The 22,217-nt window shown below is 49.7% G+C and overlaps 1 protein-coding gene across 7 annotated transcripts in view; it reads right to left on the bottom strand.

Moving 5' to 3' along the window:
- WNK2 (WNK lysine deficient protein kinase 2) overlaps nucleotides 1–22,217 on the bottom strand; it is a 158,248-nt gene that overhangs the window by 109,982 nt on the left and 26,049 nt on the right. For 6 of the 7 annotated variants that reach the window (XM_033413628.2, XM_033413630.2, XM_033413632.2 and 3 more), the window contains exons 3-5: nucleotides 6,063–6,235; nucleotides 5,608–5,828; nucleotides 2,017–2,174 (exon numbers count right to left, since the gene is read on the bottom strand). In XM_033413628.2, coding sequence (XP_033269519.1) covers nucleotides 2,017–2,174; nucleotides 5,608–5,828; nucleotides 6,063–6,235 — 552 coding nt within the window. Of the gene's footprint in view, nucleotides 1–2,016; nucleotides 2,175–5,607; nucleotides 5,829–6,062; nucleotides 6,236–22,217 lie in introns of those variants that run through there. The other variant, XM_049711469.1, reaches the window with a different exon arrangement.

Genomic DNA, 22,217 nt, shown 5'->3' with positions numbered 1-22,217 from the left:
GGGGTTTGTGGGGAGGGGATCCTGGTTTTTAAACATTTTGAACACAGTGAGGGCTCAACCGTCATGTTCTTCCTCCTTCAAAACGACTTCGCCTTCAAAGGTCTTGTCCTGGCTTGTTTTTTTGTTTTTTTAAAGCATACGTTTTCCCACAGAAAGGGATGGGGGAGAGGGGAGGCGCACCCCCAGCCGAGGGGCAGACCTGGGAGTGCAGTATCCCCAGCAGCTCCCACCACCTGGCTGGGGCCCCATGGTGCCCACCAAGCCCCTGCCCACGACCCCTAGCCATAACCAATGGGGGTCAGGTTATGCCTGACACGCAGGGGAGTCTGTGCAGCAACAGACACAGCACGCTGGGTTTCAGAAGCAGATAAGGGGTCCCCCTAAGATGAGAACCCCGTGCCACACCACTGAAGCCAACAGAAAAAGTTTACCTATGCCAGAAAGAAAGGCCACAGTCCTACGGGGGTGGGGGCAGGTGGTCTGAGAAAGTATAAACACAGCTAAGTGTGTACGTACACTGTCATTTAAATCTCTGGAGAGCTGAGGCCCCCAAAGCGGGTGAAGAATGTGCCAGAAGAACAAGTGGCTGTTCTGAAGGGGCTCGCGTCTCTGGGCTCCGAAGCACAGAGTTGGGGCAGCTGAGAACTATGGTCACCAAGACCCCAGGAGACCCCCAAGGACAGGAGCAGATGCTGGAGGCTGGACCAGTGTGTGGGCGTAGTGTGAGGGCCCAGAGGACCCAGAGCACACGGGTGGTGTTATTGCAAACAGAGGAAACACCAAGGATCAGGGGATGCACCTTTCATCTGATTTCCTCAAGGAGGCAAGGTGGGGCCGAGCCTAGCTTTACCCAAACCAACGTGGGTCCACGTAGGAGCCGCGGGACCCTGACTAGTGTCCTGTCTCCCAGGGCCTAAATGGGAGGCAGCAGGGCTGGTGGAAGAACCAGAGTGGCCGAGGAGCATGTGCCCAGGGGACTCAGTCCCTGTCTCCCCAAGCCCAGCAGAAGGACCACCACCCCATCCACATGTGCAACCAGAACCAAGGTCAGCAGCTGCTCCACCTGCACCCTGGGCACCAGCACCCCTTCAAGGCCTGGCAATGCAGCTCTAACCTCCCTTGGGTCCCTCCCCTGTCCTCCTGGAGGACCACTGCCCACAGCCAATGGGCCCACCTCTCCGGTCAGCACCACTGGGGAGCTGCACGCCTATCTGTGGGTCTCTGACCCATGCCCACAAGTGCTGCCAACCAAGGATTCTCCCTTCCCACCTTGCACCCTCAGCGGCACACAGGAGGGGCTCAAAGCAAATAAATGACCAACAGATAACTTAGAATTAAGAACCAAAGGACAGAAGCAAGCTGCAACCTGCGGGAAGGGCTCAAGGTGAGGGCGGGATAAGGGCGGGCACTCTGGAGTGGCGGAACCATGGCTCCTCATGCTTCTGCAGAAGTGAGGAGGCTGCATCGGGGGCGGGGCGAGGCAACCAGCACTCGGGTGGTGGGGCCTTGGGGTCGCAGGTGCAAATGGACAGTGAGCTACCAGGGCCCGGAAAAGCCACAGCCCCAGCTGCCCTGCCCTGGATGCTCCCCTTGCATGCCCCACCCAGCGGGACAGCCACAGGGAGAAGAACAGGATGCTGTTTTCACAACTGAAACCATCCAGTTAAAGCCTAGGGACATGCCGGAAGATGGGAAAGCCAGCAGCCCCCAGGTGGCACAGAGGAGGGGTTCTATGGACAGGCGGCCTGGGCACCTCCTGGAGAGGCCCCTTCGGTGCTCCAGCCCCGCAGCGCTGCGTGAGGCCCCAGTGACAGCCTCCAGGATCCGCCCATGACCCACATTACAACTGCTGCTACTCCACCGCAGCTCAGAGACCTGAGTTACCCACTAAGCCTCTATTTCCCCATCTGTAAAACGGCTTCCTTCCCGTCCTCACACAGCTTCTGCAAGGATTTTACAAAGCACACAGAGCCCAGCGCAGGACACACAGCCCGTCACAGGGGCCGGTGGACTCACACAGGTGACCTTCCTGTAGATCTGGGCAGCGTTCTGGCACTCTGAGTAGGGGTACTCCGAGGTGGCCATCTCCAGCATACACATCCCGAAGGCGTAAACATCCACGGACTCGTCGTAATGCTCCTCGTACATCTCTGGCGCCATGAACTCGGGGGTACCTGCGCCCAGGAGCAAAAGATGCAGGGTCAGTGGTCACTGAGCCCAGGAGACCCTTGGGCCTCTCAGAGCCCCACGCCTCCTCCCCCATCCACAAGCCAGGGCTGGCCCTGCCCCCATGCTCCTTGTCATTGGTCCTGGAATGCAGGATTCAAACAGGATTCTGCTTTACTGACAGAAGTTCCCCAAACTTCCCCCTGGACCCTCCTGATTCCAGGTTGGATCAGTTCACAGCGCCATCCCCTGACCACAGAGCTGGGAGACCATGACTTCCCAGGAGACAGGGTTTGTGCCAGAAACGGCAGAGGTGCCTCTTTGAGGAGGCAGAAGCCTGAGCACACCCGTCCCGGCCACAGGCCCAGATAACCCCAAGCAGACGGAAACGTGTGGCCACCACAGAGCTCCTTAAACTGCAAAACCCCAGAAAGCCTCCCATGTCCCTAGACAAGCAGAGCACCCAGCAGCCCAGACGGCGATCATCTTCGCTGAGGATGGCTGCCTGGGGACAGCTGGGCAGGCGCCATTCACCTGGCAGGTAAGAGCTAGGTGTTATGGTGAGAACTGCCCATCCATTCTAAGCACAAGAGATTTTAAAATAACGCCTACTCTGAATTTTTAAGGCCATGAGAGACTCACATAGCCAAATAAGCCATATATACGACTGCACATGCAGGCTGACCATCCCATATAAAACGATACGCACAGACCAAAATGACTCATCTAGGAGGTGGGGTTATGGCTGCTTTTTCCTTTAGTTACACTAGGCTGGTGTTTTTAATTTTCCTGTAACAAACATTTGCTTTAAAAATCACAAACTCCTTTTATTAAAATAGGTCCAGTTGAGCACCTGTCAAGCTGAATGCAAAGACAAGGGGCCATCAATTTCAATAAGGCTGCTTTTAATTTTCACTTCTCCATCTTTGTGGACTTCGGAAGATTCTCAAAATGTTCCAGTTTTCTTGAAAAGCAGATGCAAAACAGCACACACTATTGGGTTAAAAAGCATGGGGGGTTGTGGGGGGGCCTGGGATGCAGAGAGATTAAGGGTGATTTTAATTTTTTCTCCTTTACCTATAATTTCAAATTTAAGATGTACTATATGTTTAGTAAAAAAAAGTTAACAGTTTGGGTAAAAAAATGGGAAAAACAAGAATCTATGTTACGATTTACATACACGCATAAAGAATTCCAGAAGATTCCATCAGAAATAATGATGAGTAGAGAGAAAACAGGAGTTCAAGGGACCTTGCACAAGGAATTTTTCATCCTTTTGGGCTTTTGAACCATATGACTGTACTGAAAATTTTTTGCACTTGGCTATATGCATCTATAGGGGAAGAGGGAGAAAGGAGCCTCAGGGCTGCTGGCAAGAAGCTGGGAGCTGAGCTGGCCTGGGGGGACCCCACTCACCTGGTCAGGACTCCCACTCACCCAGCTCAGTCTCTTCTGAGACCCTTGGGAACCAGGAATGCTGCTTTACAAGAAATACCCCAAGGCCCCCAGATGTCCTGGCTTTGGGGGGGTGGGTAGGGTGGGCAGTGGGTGTGTGGGCCCCAGCTCCAATCCGGGATGGTGGGGGATGCCAATTCTGCGCATGCACTTGGGCCACAGACACTGAACCTTTTTCTCTTTCCTTACAATGTAGCCATTTAAATTTAAATGTTAAGAAGAGAGACACCTGTCTCTCCAGGGACCTCTGGGCACACCTCCTCAGCCCCATGGCCCTGCATCCCCCACGTCCCAGCCTCCATGGCTGTGAACACCTGCAGGAAGGACTGCGCCCACTTCACCTCCACCTACTCAGGACCCAGCACAATCGCAGTGAGAGCACACCGTGACAGCATCAGATCCAAGTGGCCCTCAGGGACAAACCCCACAAGGGTCACGGACAGCATCTGGGAGGCTGCCACCCAGATGTCTCAAGTGGGCTACATCTTATCTGCACAAAACCTCTCTGACGGCTGCACCCAGAATGGGTCCACAGCATCGACCACCCCTCAGGTACCCTGGACACAGCACGGAGGGGAAAGCGTCATCCTGCGGGATCCCCCACCTGACCACAGACCCCCCCCCACTCAGCTGAGGCCCCTTGCTGAGGCCAGGGCCTTGCTGTCCAGGGCCTGTTTAGATGCGTTAATCAGCCCCCACTTACGATGAGTGTGGAGTCTCGTGGGCTCCGGCTGAGCAAAAGGTGGGATGATCAGGGAGCCCCATGAAATCAGGCACCCTTTGTGGGGCTCGCTGTGCCTCCTGGAAACACCCAGGCTTCATCTCACCCCAACAACTGGAAAGTCCATTTCCAAGAGGGAAAAGAGGCACCGAGGAAACCCCCACTTCCAAGGCCGAATCTGCAAAGCCTGCCTGGAAACCTCCAGCAGCTCACAGGCCTGGGGGTGTGCCCCACAGCCAGACCCTCACCTGCTCCACTTATTTCACAGATAGGGAACTGAGGCCTGGGTCAACCCTTGCCCTACCACTCAGCTTCCCTGTTCAGCCGGAGGCCCCATGTCCACAGGGCACCCCCCGTGGCCATCCTGCCCCAGATGTCACATTCCAAACCCACTACCCTGCCAGAGAAGTTTCCAAATTCCCACCGGTTTCATTTTCCACAAACAGGTCAAGTTCTGTCTCCAACCATACAGCAAAACCATGACCTCGCAAAGCCCTGAGTCACCCTCTCATTCTGCTCATGTGGGAAGAAGCCCTCGCGTCACGGCACGCAGGAGAGCCTCTCCCGATCCCACCTGATCCAAGCTTCCAGAGCCACATCCTGGAGCCACCTGACCCTGCAGCACACTGGCATTTTCCAGAAATCTTGAACCCCGTGAATGGCTGCCCCACAGTCCCTCCAAGCACTCTCTTTGCAAAGCCTGGAGGGGCTCCCACCGGGCCTGGTGGACACATAGTGCCCACTGTGTATCAGGACCACACCAGGACCCCACACGGGGCTGGCACGAGCTGCAGACCATCTCCTCATGGCAGCTACAGCCACAGAGCGGCTTCTCAGAGGAGGACAAGAAATGCAGAGGCAGGAACGGCCAGCAAACCGCCATCCACGTGGAATCCCTCAGCCCCCATGCCCCACACGCTCACTCCGTGCCCCAAAGTACCCCAAGGGCTCCTTTCTGTGGGCCTCAGGGCCTGGGGCACCCTACCCACCCCTCAGCCCACTGAAGCCAGCTCCAGCCTCACTGACCACAAAGTCCCCACATCCCTCTGTCCTCCGGACCTCCCTCCCACTCCCAAGTACCCACAGCGCTAACAGCCCCTTGGTGCCAGTCAGCCTCACCACCCAAGGACAGAGCCAAGGGACTCACAGGGCATCCAGGGCGGCAGCCCGGCAGAGGGGCACAGGAAGGGAGCAGAACTAGCGCACCCCACTCTTGCAGGACGGTGACCCCGAGGGGTGGGGAGGTGCCCTGGAGACGGGCCTACCTATCACACTCTTGGCAAAGGATGCTCTCTTGAGGGTGGCCAGGCCCAAGTCTCCAATCTTCACGGACCCTGTGGGTCCAGTGATGAAGATGTTGTCGCACTTGAGGTCCCGATGGATGATGGGGGGCGTCCTGGTGTGCAGGAACAGCAGGCCCTTCAGGATCTGCCGGCACCAGCTGCGCAGGACCTTGGGCTTCATCACCTTGAACCGCTTCAGGTACCTGCAGGTGGGGGTGCGGCTCACCGACGGCTCGTGTGGGGAAGGGGCTTCCAGTTGCTGGGGGCTGTGTATTTATCACCCAAACAGGGGCACTTCTGAGAGAGGGGTGCTGGCCACACCAGCCGGGACCACCCCAAGCAGATATGGACGCCTGGGGCCTCAGCCATCGCGACCCTTGGGCCCTGGGTCAAGCCCACCCCGAGGCCCTGGCTGGCTGGGCAGGTGGCATGCTCACGTCTTCAGCGTCCCTGAGGTCATCAGTTCAGTCACCAGCACGATGCACCGCTTCCCCCTGGCACTGGACTCCCAGAAGTCATAGAAGCGCACAATGTTGGGGTGCTGCAGGCCCTTCAGCATCTCAGCCTCCTCCTTAAACCGCTGCCTCTCCAGTTTGGTGAGCTTCCGGTCCTAGGGAGAAACACACACAGGCTGAGAGGGACGCCCTGCGCAGCCTCAGGCAGAGGCCTTCCAGGGAGCCAGGGCCAGGAATCTGCCAGGCCACTCGCTCGTCTCCTTCCACACAGAGCACAGCAGATGGAAAGGACTAGACATCTAGGGTCGAGGGAAGTCTGACCCAAGTCCTTCCCCTCTTTATCCACAGAGAGCAGAGCAGGCCTCTGACTTAGAAAGCCGGCACAAGCTGCTCCTGGCTCTCCAACTTCTGCAACATAGGACCCTGAAGCCTCATTGACCCTGAATGAGCTCCTCCTTGCTCAAGAAGGGCTGAGGCAACATGGTCTCGGGAACCAGAGACACCTCCAAAACCCACACTGCAATACTCATGAGCTTCTCCCCTAAAAACAGCTCTGAAACCTTGCTCCCTCCACACCTACTTACTGAGTATTAATAAAAGAAAGAAGCATCCATTTACTTCTAATTTACACGTAACTTTGAGAATACGTTCACAACCACAGCAGATGACAACCGGAAAATCAGGAGATGCTGACAAGAGACAAGAACAGAGAAGAAGAGCAGAGTCCCAGCCATGCCCGCATCTGTCCCAGAGGACGTGGCAGACACACCTCCTGGGGCCTGGGAACACCTGCACCTTGAGCACTAAGCTGGACCTTAAGTTTAAGTGGGGAACTATAACACCATCATCAACGTACTAGGAGTCACCTCTGGGGTGTCGCCCGTAAGTGTGCTCCAGCCACATCTTTGGAGGAAGACCACTGACACCCGCAGCACATTCCAATACCGCAAACACCTTGTCTGTCCCCAGCCCATCTGCTCCAGCATTTCCCTGACCCCCATCCATCACCAACCCTGCCCCCTGCCTCATCCCACCCCTGCAGCCTAGATCCTGGCCCTTCCCTTCCTAAAACCTTCCAAAGGATTCCCACCTCAGAGCACTCAGAGCTCTGTTGTTTTCAACTTCAGCTCATGGATGAATCTTACCTCTAGGGACCCCAGCATGGCCTTCTCCCCAAGCCTGAGTGTGCACCCCCAGTGTCACCTCCATCACGGCCCAATCAGCCCACAAAGCCCATGCCTTCACCCTCCCACGAGGAGGACTCTCAGAAAGAAACATAAATACAAATGAACACAAAACGTCAAGTTTTGAGGAGTTCTAGGAGAACAGAAATGGATAAATCTGGACAAATGGAGGAAGAAATCAGAGCTGAAAAAAATCACAGGCCAAAACCCCTCGGGTCCTTTGAAAGACCTCAGAGGACATCAAACCAGACTCCAACCAATTCAAAGAGAAGAGGAGGGCCCTGGAATCATGACGACATCAGCTGGTTAAGGAATTCTATCCCAAGTGGCACTGTACCCATTAGGCATCCTCCCTCCCACCAGGCCCACGCCAACAAACCCTCATCAGACACTCCACGCACACATGGAACTGGACAGCATCATCACCAACACAGCAAAGACATACCAAGACTGATCCCAGAAAAACAAATAATTCAGGGACAAAAGTGACTTCAAAAAAAAAATCTAGTTCATGTCCTCAAAGATCTAAGAGGCTGACACACATAGATAAGAGCAGCTTCTACTTAAAAAGGAACAATCAAGGCAGAGCTTTTGCAAACTGAAGCTCCATATTTTAAGAATAAGATATTCTGTAATCTAATGAAACACTAAATACAAAACAGTAACCATTTAACCAAGACAATAACATGGAAACATGTTCTACTCATCAAGGGTGATGCTCTGTTTCAGAAAAGAAGTCAAGCCACCAACGTATCCTCGATACGTGTATCTGACATGGGAGTTACATCTAGAATACAGATGCAACTCCCATACCTCAACAATAAAGACATGAACAGCAAAGTCACAAAAGAAGATGCAGAAATGGTCAATAAGCACATGAAAACATGCTCAGCATCATGAATCCCCAGGAAAATGCCAATTACAAGCACAAGATACCACTTCACACCCACCAGAAGGGCTAAAATAAAAAGATGGATCATTCCAACCACTGGGCATCTGAGAGCAGCTGATCCCTCTGGGCACACAGCTGTTGGAAGGGCAAGCTGGCACAAGCCTCAGTGAGCCCTTGGCGGGTTCACCCCTGCTCTAGATCCAGCCACTCCCCTCCAAGGTAACCACCCCAAAACAAAGGATTGAGAGCAGCTCCATTCACAATATCTCCCAAACTCCAGAAAAGGCAGAACTCACAGGTGGGGTTGAAACCAGAACAAGGGCTTGCCTCTTTGGTGGGGGAAGATGCAGGAGCTGAGAACCTGGGGGGGTGTGGGGGGCGACGGGAACACTCGACATTGTAACAGAGGACGAGGGTTACACCTTCGCATGCATCTGTCAAAGCTCCTCAGCTATGCACTTAAGATCTGTGTTTCACTATGTGTAAGTTACACCTCCACTTTTCAAACGTAAAAAATAAAGTGAAAGCATCTGAAAACCAAATGAGAGAAATAGAAGAAAAACATCAAGAGGCATGAAAGAACCAGCTGGAAGTCCTAACAACAAGGAACAGGAGTTATACGAGCAGAAAACAGATATCAGCAAGGAGGAAGATAGCAGAATAGCATTTCCCTGAGCTAAAAGAAGAACTATTTAGAATAAAAGCATGTGCCGAGGCCAGGTCAGAGTAAATGAAAAGTGACCCCCCTCCAGTCTCATTCCAGCAAAAGTGAGATTCCCAAAGACTGAGATCAAGTTCTACCTGCTGAGGAACACCCAGACAGGCATCCAGTCTCACCGGCAACACTGGCAACAAACCTGGAATCTGGTGCCGGCTCAAACCTGGAATTCTATCACCAGCCAAAGGGACATCAAACCACGAGGCCCAAAGACTTATTCTCAGACACTCGAGAACCCAAAGGTTACTTCCCAGCACCCTGGGTGAAACAGCTACTGGAAGCGATTCTGCAAAACACAGAACAACACAGAAAGGAACTTGGTGAAGCCAACTCCACTGGCCCACGATGGACGACTGAACTTGGCTGCACGAGGTGAAGGAAACCAGAAAGGACGTGGGGTTGCCCCACGGTGCCACTCCCTGCCCCAACAGATAGCTTTGGGCGATGACATTTCAGTTATATTTCAGTTACTAGACCTTCCAATGGTCTAGTCACTGATTCTAGAGGAAACTCACAGGATTATTTATAGTTATAATAAAAATTGTGTCTGCCAATATTTCAGCATCAACCAACAGCAAAGTTAAAGATTTCATTATATTATAGTTCGGAGCAAAAGGTTCACGTCATAAATAACATAACTAACAAAGCTAACATACGTGCCCTGCATATGCTACAGTTTTCATTTTTAGATGCCAGCTAAACACGATAAATCCAAGACCTGAGTATAACACAAAAGTCAGCTCTTTAATGACAGCGCCTCTTGGAGCTGGACTGGGTGTGGAGGTGGGAGGGAGCAGACCTTATTTTATGTTCTAAGCCACTGCGCTATTTTTAACTAGGTGACACACCGCTTGATAATTTAAAAGGTCAGTTGGCATGTCCTCAGAGAACTGCCCAGAGCCGCCGCAGTGTGCTGCCCAGCGTCCCCCTCTCAGAGCTGGCCGGGGTCCTTTTCACTGTTTGTTGATTGCTGGCTGGCCCCATTAGCTCAGTGACTCCACGGAGGCAGGACCACCCCAGTGACTGATGCATCATCACTCTTTATGGGGTGAATTCAGTAATTGAGGTGCTGGGGGCTCAAGTCAAGAATCAGGATAGGAAGAGGGCACCTGAGCCCTTTGAGAACCCCCAATCCTGCCAAAGTCAGGCTGCTCTTGAGGTCTGGTGTGGAGTGGTGGGCTCTGGCTGCTCACATAGTACCGCTATGGGACAGTTCACCCCCACCACACAGGGAGGTGAGTTCTCTTAGACCAGTCTCCCTCCCGCCAGGTCCCTGGTGGTGGATAAATTATTGGTAAATTATTTATTGGGTAAAGATGGCGAGAGTCAATCAGATTATAAAGGATAAAAGCATTTTGGGACAATGCTGGCTCTTGTCTCCTATAGGGAAAAGGTCCAGCCAGTCACAGATGGCACCCTCGGAGTGGGGACAGGGAGGACGGGTGGTCAAGGTGCTTAGAGGAAGAAAGCCCCGGGTCCGACAGGCCCTCCCAGGCCACGCAGGGACCAGCTCTGCCCAACACCACCACCAGTGAGGGCTGAAGCCATTAGACACAAATGGCCACACCGTCTGCTCGCAGGGGATTCTGCGACCATCTCCTTTCGCCAGGCAAAGCCCAACCAACCCCATGATGAGCAGAGCTGCCCGGCGGCCCTGAGTCCTGCCAGGGAAAGGCAGGATCCACACACGCAGTACAGAGACGGGACATGAGTAGCAGGGAGAGAATGCCCAGAACAGCCAAAGTCCTGGGGGTGGCAACCTGGTCATAAAACAAAAGAAAGCCTCAAGGGTCTTTGTTGAGAACAGTCCCATGTACAGGGAATCACTCCAGGACAGGGGCTCTGGGGACAGAATGGGCCCAAGGGTGGGGGGTCACTGGCCCCGTCTAGTGTCTCTGCACACTCTAGGCCCCGGATTCCATTGGTGGGAAGAGCCTTCCCAAGTCTAGAGGATTTGACCCAGGCTCAACCCGCTGCAGAGCTGGCCCATTCCTCACCACTCTTTCACCATGAAGCAGAGAGAAGGCGCAGAGTCTGGGGTCCAGGTAGGTGCACAGGGAGCGGAGATGTCAGTGGAGAAGAAGAGGATGCTTGGTCCCCCAAGTCCTGCTTCTGGCGAGGGTCATGTACCTCTCTCAGTCACCAGATGGTCACTGAGGCTCTGGGCATGCAGGAAAGGGCTGTGGACAATCTCAGGGGGGAAGGGAGTGGCAGGCAACAGATAAATATACAATTACACTGCACCAAAAAACAGAGGAAAGGGATAGGAGGGTGGGGCAGCTAGGGGCGCCCCTGAACCAGAGAACACCCCCATGGCTTGGGGAGAAGGGCAGCCCCCACCTACCTAGGGCACTGGCAGGGTAGGGATCCCAGGAAGAAGCATCCTGTATGAGGGAGTGAGGTCCCAGAAAGAGTGGGCTGACTGCAGTTTACGTCAGCACAGGGGCTGGCGGCTGCAGAGACAGCAGGCAGGTGGCTCACTGGGGATGTCCTGACCTCTCAAGAGCTGAGCTCCACCAGGTAAGCAAGGAGAGCTCTGGACAGAGGGTAATATCTCATGCTTTGGGTTGTGACCTGTTCCCTCTAATATTTAGTGTGGTTTTCTGGAAGATAAAGGTTATTTTATTTTCTTTTATTTTTTTAATTTAACATCTTTATTGGAGTATAATTGCTTGACAATGTTGTGTTAATTCCTGCTGTACAACAAAGTGAATCAGCTATATGTATACATATACCCCCATATCCCCACCCTCGTATATCTCCCTCCCACCCTCCTTATCCCACTCCTCTAGGTGGTTACAAAGCACCAGGCTGATCTCCCTGTGCTATGCGGACGCTTTCCACTAGCTACCTATTTTAAATTTGGTAGTGTATATAGGTCAATGCTCTTCTCTCACTTCGTTCCAGCTTACCCTTCCCCCTCCCCATGTCCTCAAGTCCATTCTCTACGTCTACATCTTTATTCCTGTCCTGCCCCTAGGTTCAGCAGAGTAATTTTTTTTATAATTCCATATATATGTGTTAGCATATGGTATTTATTTTTCTCTTGCTGACTTACTTCACTCTGTATGACAGACTCTAGGTCCAGCCACCTCACTACAAATAATGCAACTTTGTTTCTTTTTATGGCTGAGTAATATTCCATTGTATGTATGTGCCACATCTTCTTTATCCATTCATCTGTCAAGGGACACTTAGGTTGCTTCCATGTCCTGGCTATTGTAAATAGTGTTGCAATGAACATTGTGGTACATGACTCTTTTTGAATTACGGTTTCCTCAGGGTATATGCCCAGTAGTGGGATTGCTGGGTCATATGGTAGTTCTGTTTTAGTTTTTTAAGGAACCTCCATACTGTTCTCCATAGTGGCTGTATCAATTTACATTGCCACGAACATGCAAGAGGGTTCCCTTTTCTCCACACCCTCTCCAGCATTTATTGTTTGTACATTTTTTTTTTGGTAGATTTTTTGATGATGGCCATTCTGACCAGTGTGAGGTGATACCTCATTGCGGTTTCAACTTGTACTTCTCTAATGATTAGTGATGTTGAGCATCCTTTCATGTGTTTGTTGGCAATCTGTATATCTTCTTAGGAGAAATGTCTATGTAGGTCTTCTGACTATTTTTGCATTGGGTTGTTTGTTTTTTTGATATTGAGCTGCATGAGCTGTTTGTATATTTTGGAGATTAATCCTTTGTCAATTGTTTCATTTGCAAATATTTTCTCCCATTCTGAGGGTTGTCTTTTCATCTTTTTTATGGTTTCCTTTGCTGTGCAAAAGCGTTTAAGTTTCATTCAGTCCAATTTGTTTATTTTTGTTTTTATTTCCATTTCTCTAGGAGGTGGGTCAAAAAGGATCTTGCTGTGATTTATGTCAAAGAGGGTTCTTCCTATTATTTCCTCTAAGAGTTTGATAGTGTCTGGCCTTACATTTAGGTCTTTAATCCATTTTGAGTTTATTTTGTGTATGGTGTTAGGGAGTGTTCTAATTCCATTCTTTTACATGTAGCTGTCCAGTTTTCCCAGCACCACTTATTGAAGAGGCTGTCTTTTCTCCATTGTATATTCTTGCCTCCTTTATCAAAAATAAGGTGACCGTATGTGAGTGGGTTTATCTCTGGGCTTTCTATCCTGTTCCACTGATATATATTCCTGTTTTTGTGCCAGTACCATACTGTCTTGATTACTGTAGCTTTGTATGGAGTCTGAAGTCAGGGAGCCTGATTCCTCCAGCTCTGTTTTTCTTTCTCAAGATTGTTTTGGCTATTCGGGGTCTTTTGTGTTTCCATACAAATTGTGAAATTTTTTGTTCTAGTGCTGTGAAAAATGCCATTGGTAGTTTGATAGGGATTGCATTGAATCTGTAGATTGCTTTGGGTAGTACATTTTCACAATGTTGATTCTTCCAATCCAAGAACATGGTATATCTCTCCATCTGTTTGTATCATCTTTAAGTTCTTTCATCAGTGTCTTATAGTTTTCTGCATACAGGTCTTTCGTCTCCTTAGGTAGGTTTATTCCTAGGTATTTTATTCTTTTTGTTGCAATGGTAAATGGGAGTCTTTCCTTAATTTCTCTTTCACATTTTTCATCATTAGTGTATAAGAATGCAAGAGATTTCTGTGCATTAATTTTGTATCCTGCTACTTTACCGAACTCACTGATTAGCTCTAGTAGTTTTCTGGTAGCACCTTTAGGATTCTCTATGTATAGTATCATGTCATCTGCAAACAGTGACAGCTTTACTTCTTCTTCTCCAATTTGGATTCCTTTTATTTCTTTTTCTTCTCTGATTGCTGTGGCTAAAACTTCCAAAATTATGTTGAATAATAGTGGTGAGAGTGGACAACCTTGTCTTTCTCCTGATCTTAAGAGGAAATGGTTTCAGTTTTTCACCACTGAGCAAGACGTTGGCTGTGGGTTTGTCATATATGGCCTTTATTATGTTGAGGTAAATTCCCTCTATGCCTACTTTCCAGAGAGTTTTTAACATAAATGGGTGTTGAATTTTGTCGAAAGCTTTTCCTGCGTCTATTGAGATTATCATATGGTGTTTATCCTTCAATTTGTTAATATGGTGTATCACATTGATAAATTTGCGTATATTGAAGAATCCTTGCATTCCTGGGATAAAACGCACTTGATCATGGTGTATGATCCTTTTTCTTTTTTAAAATTTATTTATTTATTTATTTTTGGCTGTGTTGGGTCTTCATTGCTGTGCGTGGGCTTTCTCTAGTTGCAGTGAGCGGGGGCTACTCTTCATTGTGGTACGAGGGCTCCTCATTGTTGTGGCTTCTCTTGTTGCAGAGCTCGGGCTCTAGGCGCACAGACTTCAGTGGTGTGGCACATGGGCTTAGCTGCTCCATGTCATGGGGGATCTTCCAGGGCCAGGGCTTGAACCTGTGTCCCTTGCATTGGCAGGCAGATTCTTAACCACTGCACCACCAGGGAAGCCATGTGTATTATCCTTTTAATGTGCTGTTGGATTCTATTTGCTAGTATTGTGTTGACGATTTTTGTACACATGTTCATCAGTGATACTGGCCTGTAGTTTTCTTTTTTGGTGACATCTTTGTCTGGTTTTGGTATCAGGGTGATGGTGGCCTCGTAGAATGAGTTTGGGAGTGTTTCTCCCTCTGCTATATTTTGGAAGAGTTTGAGAAGGACAGGTGTTAGCTCTTCTCTAAATGTGTGATAGAATTCACCTGTGAGGCCATCTGGTCCTGGGCTTTTGTCTGTTGGAAGATTTTTAATCCCAGTTTCAATTTCAGTGCTTGTGATTGATCCGTTTATGTTTTCTATTTCTTCCTGGTTCAGTCTCGGAAGGTTGTGCTTTTCTAAGAATTTGTTCATTTCTTCCAGGTTATCCATTTTATTGGCATATGGTTGCTTGCAGTAATCTCTCATGATTCTTTGTATTTCTGCAGTGTCAGTTGTTACTTCTTTTTCATTTCTACTTCTGTTGATTTGAGTCTTCTCCCTTTTTTTCCTGATGAGACTGGTTAAAGGTTTATAAATTTTGTTTATCTTCTCAAAGAACCAGCTTTTAGTTTTACTGATCTTTGCTATTGTTTCCTTCATTTGTTTTTCGTTTGTTCCTGTTCTGATCTTTATGATTTCTTTCCTTCTGCTAACTATGGGGGTTTTTGTTCTTCTTTCTCTAATTGCTTTAGGTGTAAGGTTAATTTCTTTATTTGAGATGTTTCTTGTTTCTTGAGGTACAATTATATTGCTATAAACTTCCCTCTTAGAACTGCTTTTGCTGCATCCCACAGGTTTTGGGTCATAATGTTTTCATTGTCATTTGTTTCTCGGTATTTTTTTATTTCCTCTTTGATTTCTTCAGTGATCGCTTCGTTATGTAGTAGCATATTGTTTAGCCTCCATGTGTTTGTTTTTACAGTTTTTTTTCCTGTAATTGATATCTAGTCTCACAGCGTTGTGGTCAGAAAAGATACTTGATATGATTTCAATTTTCATAAATTTACCAAGGGTTAATTTGTAACCCAAGATATGATCTATCCTGGAGAATGTTCCATGAGCACTTGAGAAGAAAGTGTATTCTGTTGTTTTTGGATGGAAAGTCCTATAAATATCAATTAAGTCAATCTTGTTTAATGTGTCATTTAAAGCTTGTGTTTCCTTATTTATTTTCATTTTGGATGCTCTGTCCATTGGTGAAAGTGGGGTGTTAAAGTCCCCTACTATGAATGTGTTACTGTCGATTTCCCCTTTTATGGCTGTTAGTAGTTGCCTTATGTATTGAGGTGCTCCTATGTTGGGTGCAGAAATACTTACAATTGTTATATCTTCTTCTTGGATCGATCCCTTGATCATTATGTAGTGTCCTTCTTTGTCTCTTCTAATAGTCTTTATTTTAAAGTCTATTTTGTCTGATATGAGAATTGCTACTCCAGCTTTCTTTTGATTTCCATTTGCATGGAATATCTTTTTCCATCCCCTCACTTTCAGTCTGTATGTGTCCCTAGGTCCAAAGTGGGTCTCCCGTAGACAGCCTACATACGGGTCTTGTTTTTGTATCCATTCAGCCAGTCTATGTCTTTTGGTTGGAGCATTTAATCCATTTACATTTAAGGTAATTATTGACATGCATGCTCCTATTACCATTTTCTTAATTGTTTTGGGTTTGTTTTTGTAGGTCTTTTCCTTCTCTTGTGTTTCCTGCCTAGGGAAGTTCCTTTAGCATTTGTTGTAAAGCTGATTTGGTGGTGCTGAATTCTCATAGGTTTTGCTTGTCTCTAAAGGTTTTAATTTCTCCGACAAATTGGAATGATATCCTTGCTGGGCAGAGTAATCTTGCTTGTAGGTTTTTCCCTTTCATCACTTTAAATATGTCCTGCCACTCTCTTCTGGCTTGAGAGTTTCTGCTGAAAGATTGGCTGTTAACCTTATGGGGATTCCCTTGTATGTTATTTGTTGCTTTTCCCTTGCTGCTTTTGGTATCTTTTCTTTGTATTTAATTTTTGATAGTTTGATTAATATGTGTCTTGGCAAGTTTCTCCTTGGATTTATCCTATATGGGACTCTCTGTGCTTCCTGGACTTGATTGACTATTTCCTTTCCCATGTTAGGGAAGTTTTTGACTATAATGTCTTCAAATATTTTCTCAGACCCTTTCTTTTTCTCTTCATCTTCTGGGACCCCTATAATTTGAATGTTGGTGCATTTAATGTTGTCCTAGAGGTCTCTGAGACTGTCCCCAATTCTTTACATTCTTTTTTCTTTATTCTGCTCTGCGGTAGTTATTTCCACTATTTTATCTTCCAGTTCACTTATCCATCCTTCTGCCTCAGTTATTCTGCTATTGATTCCTTCTAGAGAATTTTTAATTTCATTTATTGTGTTGTTCATCATTGCTCTTTAGTTCTTCTAGGTCCTTGTTAAACGTTTCTTGTATTTTCTGCATTCTACATCCAAGATTTTGGATCGTCTTTACTATCATTACTCTGAATTCTTTTTCAGGTGGACTGCCTATTTCCTCTTCATTTGTTTGATCTGGTGGGCTTTTACCTTGCTCCTTCATATGCTGGGTATTTCTCTGTCTTCTCATTTTGCTTAACATACAGTGTTTGGGGTCTCCTTTTACCAGGCTGCAGGTTCATAGTTCCCATTGTTTTTTGGTGTCTGCCCCCAGTGGGTAAGGTTGGTTCAGTGGCTTGTGTAGGCTTTCTGGTGGAGGGCACGGATGCCTGTGTTCTGGTGGGTGAGGCTGTATCTTGTCTTTCTGGTGGGCAGGGCCACGTCCAGTGGTGTGTTTTGGGGTGTCTGTGGACTTATTATGATTTTAGGCAGCCTCTCTGCTAATGGGTGGGGCTGTGTTCCTGTCTTGCTAGTTGTTTGGCATGGGGCGACCAGCACTGGAGCTTGCTGGCTGTTAGGCAGAGCTAGGTCTTAGTGTTGAGACGGAGATCTCTGAGAGAGCTCTTGTCAATTGATATTATGTGGATCCGGGAGGTCTCTGGTGGTCCAATGTCCTGAACTCAGCTCTGCCACCTCACAGGCTCAGGCCTGACACCAGGCCAGAGCACCAAGACCCTGTCAGCCACACGGCTCAGAAGAAAAGGGAGAAAAAAGGAAAGAAAAAGAAATAATAAATTAAAAAATAAAAATAAGATTATAAAAATTTTAAAAATTATTAAAATAAAAATAAAATTCAGGTATTCCACAGATGCAGGGTACATCAAGCTGACTGTGGAGATTTAATCCACTGCTCCTGAGGCTGCGCGCTGAAATTTCCATTTCTCTTCTTTGTTCTCACAGCTCCTGAGGTTCAGCTTTGGTTTCAGCCCCACCTCTGCATGTAGGTCGCCCTCAGGCATCTGTTCCCCACCCAGACAGGAGGGGGTTAAAGCAGCAGCTGATTAGGGAGCTCTTGCTCACTCATGCTGGGGGGAGGGAGGGGTACAGTAGTTGTAATTGGAATGCGGGCGATCCTGCGGCAGCAGAGGCCAGCATGACGTTGCAACAGCCTGAGGTGCGCCATGTGTTCTCCCAGGGAAGTTGTCCCTGGATCACGGAAGCCTGGCAGTGGCGGGCTGCACAGGCTCCCGGGAGGGGAGGTGTGGATAGTGACCTGTGCTTGCACATAGGATTCTTAGTGGCTGCAGCAGCAGCGTTAGCGTTTCATGCCCGTCTCTGGGTCCGAGCTGATAGCCACAGCTTGCGCCCATCTCTGGAGCTCGTTTAGGTGGTGCTCTGAATCCCCTCTCCTGGCACACCCTGAAACAATGGTGTCTTGCCTCTTAGGCAGGTCCAGACTTTTTCCCGGACTCCCTCCTGGCTAGCTGTTGCACACTAGCCCGCCTCAGGCTGTGTTCACGCAGTCAACCCCAGTCCTCTCCCTGGGATCTGACCTCCGAAGCCCAAGCCTCAGCTCCCAGCCCCCTCCCACTCTGGCAGGTGAGCAGACAAGCCTCTCAGGCTGGTGAGTGCTGGTCAGCACTGATCCTCTGTGCGGGAATCTCTCCGCTTTGCCCTCTGCACCCCTACTGCTGTGTTCTCCTCCCTGGCTCCAAAGCTTCCCCACCCACCCACCCACCCCCACTCCCGCCCCCGCCCCCATCCCCACCAGTGAAAGGGCTTCCTAGTGTGTGGAAACTTTTCCTCCTTCACAGCTCCCTCCCAGAGGTGCAGGTCCCGTCCCTATTCTTTTGTCTCTGTTTTTTCTTTTTTCTTTTGCCCTGCCCAGGTATATGGGGAGTTTCTTTCCTTTCGGGAAGTCTGAGGTCTTGTTCAGTAAGTGTTCTGTAGGAGTTGTAGGAGTTGTTCCACATGTATATGTATTTTTGATGTATTTGTTGGGAGGAAGGTGATCTCCCCATCTTACTCCTCCGCCATGTTGAAGGCCACCCCTTACTGTAGTTTTAAAAATAAATTCACTTCTATTAAACTCAAGTGCTCTCCTTAGCCACATCTAAGCAATAAAATATGTGAACTCACAGAAGAGGGAAGTATGCTTTTTCTAATTCATTTTAAAACAAAGGCATCAGAGAGCGTGTACTCTAGAGCACGAGCTCGCACCTCTCCATTCTTTGATCAAAGAATACAGTTTTCCTTTGCTTCTGAAAAAATAAAAAATAAAATAAAAGATAAACTAAACTAAAATAAAATAAAGGCATCGTTATTAAAGTATAAAGTCCTCCTACCGCTGCCTTAAGATGGTATCCCACTTCTGAGGAAGCGTAGACCCAACATGAAGGGTCTATGGAGTCACAGAAAAAGGAAGATCCCACTGGGCACGGACTGAGAGTAAAATCTCAGGGGACACACAGGTCAGGGAGGGTCGGGCACTCCAACACTCACACCTTCTTTGTCATGGGTGCCAACAAGCTTGTAATTCCCTGAGGAGGAAACATGAACATCACCATCCAGCCCCTCACTGCTATCATAAATAATACCATCTTCTTTGGTGTGGGGCAGTAGATTTAGGTGCACAAATGACTCAAAATTAAGGGCCTTTGCTCTTCTAAGGCCACCCAGGCCACTGCCCTTCCCACAAAAGGCAGAGCCACCAGCAGCAGCAAGGGCCGCACTGGGCCCCGCCCCTTCTGCCACCTACAGAAGGACTATGTAAAATTAGGTGCCTTCACCACGTGTGAGCTGGGATCCAACTATGTCATAAGTTTAAGTAGCTATAAAGGATGTCATCTCCAGCATACTGTAAATACCGTTATTATTTTAATGCTCTATGAAATGGTTCCATGGAACTTCATGGTCTTCCAGCTATATTATAAAAATACACAAGTGCAGATTCTTATTTCCACTCCACAAACCTAATATGATAGTTTTTCCTGAAAGTCTTTATTGATCACCTGGCCACACTTGTCTGTCATAAAATGATGCACGTTGGAATTTAAGGTTTTCATTTCCTATGGTCATACTGCTTTGAGGGCCAAACGTTTTTCTTCTGCGCTGCGTTATTATTACAGAAGAGTAGTGCATAGTTGATCAAACAGATAACAAACTTTTCTGAACACGCAGCTCTTACTGAGCCAGGTGGAGCCTCTTCCCTATCACTTCACACATTCTCCATGGGTGAACCTTAATTATCACTCGACTGAAGCTGAGCCAGCATCAGTTCTGTTCATCTCTGGTTCACATCAGCCAGCAGATGGGGTGAGGGAGCAGTTATGGTTCCAGCACAGAGAAGTTCTTCAGGACCAGCCGGCAGCCCCATCAGGGCCTCCTCCATTTCTATGGACATAGAGTGTGTCACCCCGTCTGTGGGAGCCCCATCCCCAGACCCTCACTAGGGTCTAGAATTACTTTTTACTCTGGGCAGGGTCAGAGGTGAGGTCCAGGGTGGGTGGGGGGTGACCCCTGCCTACCCTTTAGGAAGCCCCTATCCCTGGCATGAACACAGTGGGTCAGTTTTGGGACAGGCCCTTTGTGCTGGGCACCCCTGGGGTGGAGGCCTCTGCCCCATGCCCCATCCCAGGCTCTGGGTCATGGGCAAGCTACAGGACCCCACCCACCCCAGGCCTGCCCACCCTCCTCATCACAGGACACAGACCAGGCCATGGTGAGAAGCCAGCGGGAGCTGTCATACTTGGTAGGGACAGGTGGAGGAAAGGAGCCCAACAGAGGAAGAGGACCGGGTGGGGGATGGGGGATATCTCTGAGAGAGCAGACAGGCTGGGGGGGGGGCAGGGGGAGGAGGCAGCACCTCATCAGGGACACAGCCACAGCCCACCAGCATCCCCAAGAGCAGGAACTCGCTGGGGAGGCCCGAGCCTTCCTGCAGTACCCACCCCCAAGCCCTCCACCCCACAAAACCTTTTATGGGACCTCAGGCCTCACACGGGCCACAGACAGACCTGAACCAGCCCACAAACAGTCCCAGGTAATGACAGATGGCCACGGCCAAGACACACTTCTTCCCGTCACAGCGGCCTTGAACAGGCCTCCCTGGCAAGGCCTGGGGAGTCAGCCCTCCACGGTCCATCTAGTCCCTCCTGGCCTGGCCATGGGGTCTTGACTCTACAGCTGTGGTCTCATCGCACTTATTCCCCCTCCATACAATGGGAAAGGATGGAGATCTAGTGGGGGTGGTACCAAACTCAGGTCCGTTCTCTCCTAGAAGCAGGCGGACAAGGGAAAACAGGGCAGTGGGGCAAGGGAAACCAGGAGGCCAGGGCAGCAGACCCATGCAGGACGATGACAGCCAAGGGAGAGGAGGGAAGGCTTTGCTTTTCTCAGGGGAACATCTGCTCTAACCCTGGGACCCTGGGCCACAGCAGTGGGTCATCATGGTGTGAAATGCAAACAGGAGGCTGGTGAGCATGGGAGTTGGCAAGAGAAATCCCACTGGCCACTCCCTGCGTCAGCCCTGGCTCCCCTACAACCTCCCAACCAGGAGCACTAGCCTGAGGTGGCCCCAAGGCCCAGCAGGCAGAGGCTGGGCGGCAGCCACCCCTACATCTGACCACACCACGAGTCTGGTTTCTAGGAAGGGCTGGCCCCACCCCAGGCCACTTCTCCACAGGGACACCTAAAGATAGATATGGACGCACCACGGACATGGGTCAGCCGAGATGAGCACCTCAACCAAGGACAGCACCTGTGGGGAGGAGCAGGCAGGACAGCAAACACTGCCCAACACCAGGGCTGGGCTGTTGACCGGTCACTCCTCTGGGGCCTCCTCATTGGCCCCACTTCCTGTACAGGGTTCTCCTGTGGCTGGGGCACCCTAGGGTAGCAGTGGGGTGCAGGGTCCTTGTAACAATCTGCTGAATGCTGTGGACACTCCACCAGAAAGTAAAAAGTATTTACCCTCCCCCACACACCTCCAAGCCTGGGAACATGCAGACCTGCAGTGCTGCCTGCTCAGGAGCAGAGAGGAGGGAGAACCCAATGCCTCCTACTGCAGAAGGCCCCATCCAGCCAAGTCCTCTAAGCCCCACCCCAGAAAAACGTGGCCCAGACTCACTCCTCTCCTGTCCAGAGGCCCTGGGTAGCCCAAGTAATCTGACCAACAGAGGTAAGATGACCTCACGGGCCAGGCTGCAGACCGATGGCCTCAGGCTAGTGTCTGCTGAGTGAACATGCTCCCAGGACTGAAACACCCATGGTGTCCCTCTGGGCCAGGCACTGCTCCAGGGTACAGGGCAGGGGGATGCCCCTCTGGGCCAGGCGCTGTACCAGGGATGCAGGACAAGAAGCTGGGCCTGTCCCTCTGGGCCAGGTGCTGCACCAGAACACAAGGTGGGGGGAGGCACTGACAGATGGACAATACATGCGATCAAGGCCACAGAGGACCACAGAGGCTCAGCGTCGTCTGGAATGAAGGAAAGCCCAGTGGCTCCCATCTGCTCCAA

This window comes from Orcinus orca, chromosome 6, assembly GCF_937001465.1.
Source record: "Orcinus orca chromosome 6, mOrcOrc1.1, whole genome shotgun sequence".
In the NCBI taxonomy this organism is placed as follows: Eukaryota; Metazoa; Chordata; class Mammalia; order Artiodactyla; family Delphinidae; genus Orcinus; species Orcinus orca.
The sequence above is the reverse complement of the archived record's forward strand: the minus strand, read 5'-3'. Positions and strand labels throughout refer to the sequence as shown.